At 37.7% G+C, this 3,599-nt stretch overlaps 1 protein-coding gene across 1 annotated transcript in view; it reads left to right on the top strand.

Moving 5' to 3' along the window:
• Positions 1–502: 502 nt before the first annotated feature.
• Positions 503–3,599, top strand: part of LOC107717942 (histone deacetylase complex subunit SAP130-like) — a 20,023-nt gene continuing 16,926 nt past the window's right edge. The window contains exons 1-5 of the mRNA XM_016524847.1: positions 503–701; positions 877–987; positions 2,242–2,513; positions 2,991–3,155; positions 3,263–3,383. Coding sequence (XP_016380333.1) covers positions 891–987; positions 2,242–2,513; positions 2,991–3,155; positions 3,263–3,383 — 655 coding nt within the window. The 5' untranslated portion in view covers positions 503–701; positions 877–890. The remainder of the gene's footprint in view (positions 702–876; positions 988–2,241; positions 2,514–2,990; positions 3,156–3,262; positions 3,384–3,599) is intronic.

The following is a 3,599-nucleotide window of genomic DNA, read 5'->3' as shown; positions in this document are numbered from 1 at the left end:
GGAGAGAGAGAGAGAGAGAGAGAGAGAGAGAGAGAGAGAGAGAGAGAGAGAGAGAGACAGAGACAGACAAACACACACACACACGGTAGTATTTACAATGTTTCTTATATTTTCCTCATAGGTCTTATTTGTACTACATTTCATGTTGTTGTCATGCAAGAACCCCCATACTTCCTGCATATAACCAGCACTTTATAAACAGGTTCTCATTAGCTTTTGTCAACCAGCAATAACGCCTCTGTTTTGATCTGTAACATCTATTCTTTTATCGTGGCTTGTTGACTGTTTGTATGATTTACTCGTGCAACCTGTTCCGTTTTAATGAAGTAAACATTAATGCACCAAAAGTGACATTGCCATCAGCTAGTGCTTATCGCGCCTTAATAACAATATTTGAAGTGTTGGTGGATATTACTTGGTAAAAGAGAGCGAATGGAGATTAATGTGTGGTCTGTGCAGTGCATCGATCGTAGTTTGCTGTTGGTTTTGTTCGATCATGTGCTTTGTTTGCAAATAAATGCTGTGGTCCGTGTCTAAACATGAACTATCATACATGTGCCACACTGAACTCTAGAGCTGGAGTCTCAAACCCTAACGGTACTCCTGAATGGGGCCACCATCGTGCATTTTACATCCAGCCCTAGTTAGAGACGCACCATAATCATGTATTCTAAATCTCTGGGGTTGCTTGAAGAGTACACGTAAGAGTATAGTTGTAAGTAAACCCTGCTGCACAGTGGCCAGAAGCAGGATTTCACACTTCTGCTCTAAATCACACTCTGCTCTCCAGTTCTTTTTGAGTTGTGATATTTGTCCTTGCCCTTTAGTACATGAAGATATTAAAACTGTTCAACTGTAATTGGTCTTTTCTGACAGATAATAAACACAAGATGAGTTCTCAGCAGTTTCCCAGAGCTGCTCTGCCTCCTTCTGGAGCTGGACCGGGTCAGACGTCTACTGACAGCGGCGTCCTAGGCACACAACCAGGTAGGAGTCCAGACCATTTAGCTGCAGATAGGGTCGTCACTATCAAAATCAAAGTGCCTGTGGTTGATACCATAGCGAAAACTAACAACTAAAAGTAGCTAATGCTAGGCCTGTCGCAATAATCAGTATATCGACTTATCGCGCAATATATGTACATGACCTCAATAATTTTTGGTGACGCAATATATCGCCCATTATATTTACTTAAAAATTAATGTCACCATGTTTTGTACATTACCCTTGCGCCTGTGTCTTTTGCAGCTTCTCAAACATAACGTGGTGTAGTCATGAGGTGCTAGTTCAAATTTAAAAAATGCTTCTACAAAAAAAGTTTCATCTGCAGATATGGTCTTGTTTAGGGATCTGTGCCTTTGTGCATGCGGACATCTGACTGCTAAGTAGTGATTGTGTTTTTCAGCAATAGTGTGCACACTTAATTTACAGAGAAAAGAAGGTCAGGGAAAAATCTGTAGATGGAAAAATCTCCATACAAGTTCTTTGTGCATTTTTCTACTTGTTGCTTTGCACTTTTTGTTAGAAAGGTTTATTTACTATTTATTCAGGTTTTTTAAGATCTAATATGTTGATACTTAATTTCCATGATCGAAATATTCTTAAAAATGAAAAGTTTGTTGTCATTTGGAAGTGTGTAGGCCTTCTTGCATTATTATGCCGTTACATTATGCTAAATATTCTTAAAATTAAAAGTTTGTTGTCATTTGGAAGTGTGTGGGCCTTCTTGCGTTATTATGCTGTTACATTATGATTATATATTCAGTGGCATAAAATGGTCTTTAAAATGACAATAATATCGCTTATCGCAATTATTTCTGGGGCAATATATCGCACAACAAAAAGTTGTTATCGTGACAGGCCTAGCTAATGCTGTTGACAAAACCCCCTTGTTACAAGAAATCCATCATCAGTTACTATAATTTTTTTTTCTGAACAAAATTGCAGTTGCGATTAATGAATAAATCAAATAAATAAATCCAGCTGTGCTTGTTTGTAGGGCTGCACAGTTTGGCCAGACATTTGAGCTTATATATCAATAAGGCTATAAAATAATAAAATATTATTAATAAATAAAAATACTAAATAATAACAAAACAAGAAGTATTAATATTGTAGTATTTCACTGTAAAATAAAAATAAATTTTAAATTATTTAAGAAAAATAATAATTGTATTTTACATTACAACTTAAATATGACAATAATAATATTTACCATTACTTCTAAATAATGTGTTGCAGTAGGCAGTGAAGACAGTAGCCGTGAAGTGGATCACTCTCAGGATCCTCCGCCTGGCAGCAGCAGTGGCAGTGCAGGTGGAATTGCATCGTTCCGTGATGATAAGCAGGAGATGGTGGTGGTCAGGCCCTACCCACAGGTCCAAGCTCTAGGCCAGCCTCCTGCTCTGCCCCAGCATGTGCCTATCCAGCCCAGCCCTCCTGTAACTGTGGCCGCCCCATCAGTCCAACTACTACAGGGCCAGCAGTCCAGTGTCAGCGAGGGATCAGTGAAGGTAACTTCATTTCACTATCTTTGCTCCTGTGATTTTAATGTGCTTATTTGAAATGATCAATTCCATTAAAAATTATTTTACATCAACTTAATTTTGACATTTTGTTCAGGGAGATAGGGACAAAGCTAATTCTTAAACTTATTAAAAAACTTATTAAATCACAATCTACATACATATTTCACAACATTTATGAATTATGATATTATGATACACCACACTGACAAATTTAAATCTATTGATCTAAAACTAAAAAGTTAGTCATCTAAACTAAAAAAGTAGTGTACTTGTTTGCCCAGAAGAAATAAAATGTGAAAGATTCTGGAGATCCATCCATCCATCCATCCATCCATCCATCCACACACACTCAACACACACACACTTTTTTTTGGATACTTTAAATGCTAGTTTTAAATCACCTTAACTTTTAGGCAACTTGAACTCGCAAATGATTCTTTTGTTATGATGTTAATTCTGCAGGCTGCCCTGAAGTCACCTATGCCCAGTCGTCTTATAGCACCTGCTCCAGCCGTTAGCCAAGGTCATATACCTGTTCCAGCCAAAGTGTCTGGACATATCACAGTTCCCCTTGAGAGCAGCATTGCTCCAGCCTCTATACCAGTGGCAACCTTCAGCGGTCAGCAGGTATGGGCACTATCACAACTATGAACTACTTCTGGACAGGTTTCTTTAGATTACACACAGTGTGCTTACTGCAACAAACATTTTGCGATTAAATAATGTTTCTCCAGGGACAGAGTAACCTGCATCAACTAATGGCCACTAATGTGCAGATCTTCAGGGGCAGTGCACCTGCGCTACAGATCGCATCTCCTGCTCCTCCCCACACTTTCACCTCCCATCTGCCCAGAGGTCAGCAATTTCTTTCATACAAAACTGACATTATTGCATAAAGGGATAGTTCACCCAAAATGAAACTCTGTTCATCTTTTACTCCCCCTCTTGTCATTCCAAACCTGTATGACATACTTTTTTTTTGTAGAACACAAAATCAATTATTTTAAGAAATGTATAGGTGTTTATTTATTTATTTATTTATATATATATATATATATATATATATATATA

Source organism: Sinocyclocheilus rhinocerous, unplaced genomic scaffold (assembly GCF_001515625.1).
Source record: "Sinocyclocheilus rhinocerous isolate Xijiao unplaced genomic scaffold, SAMN03320098_v1.1 scaffold2558, whole genome shotgun sequence".
Classification (NCBI taxonomy): domain Eukaryota; kingdom Metazoa; phylum Chordata; class Actinopteri; order Cypriniformes; family Cyprinidae; genus Sinocyclocheilus; species Sinocyclocheilus rhinocerous.
This window is presented reverse-complemented; position numbering and strand designations above follow the sequence as displayed.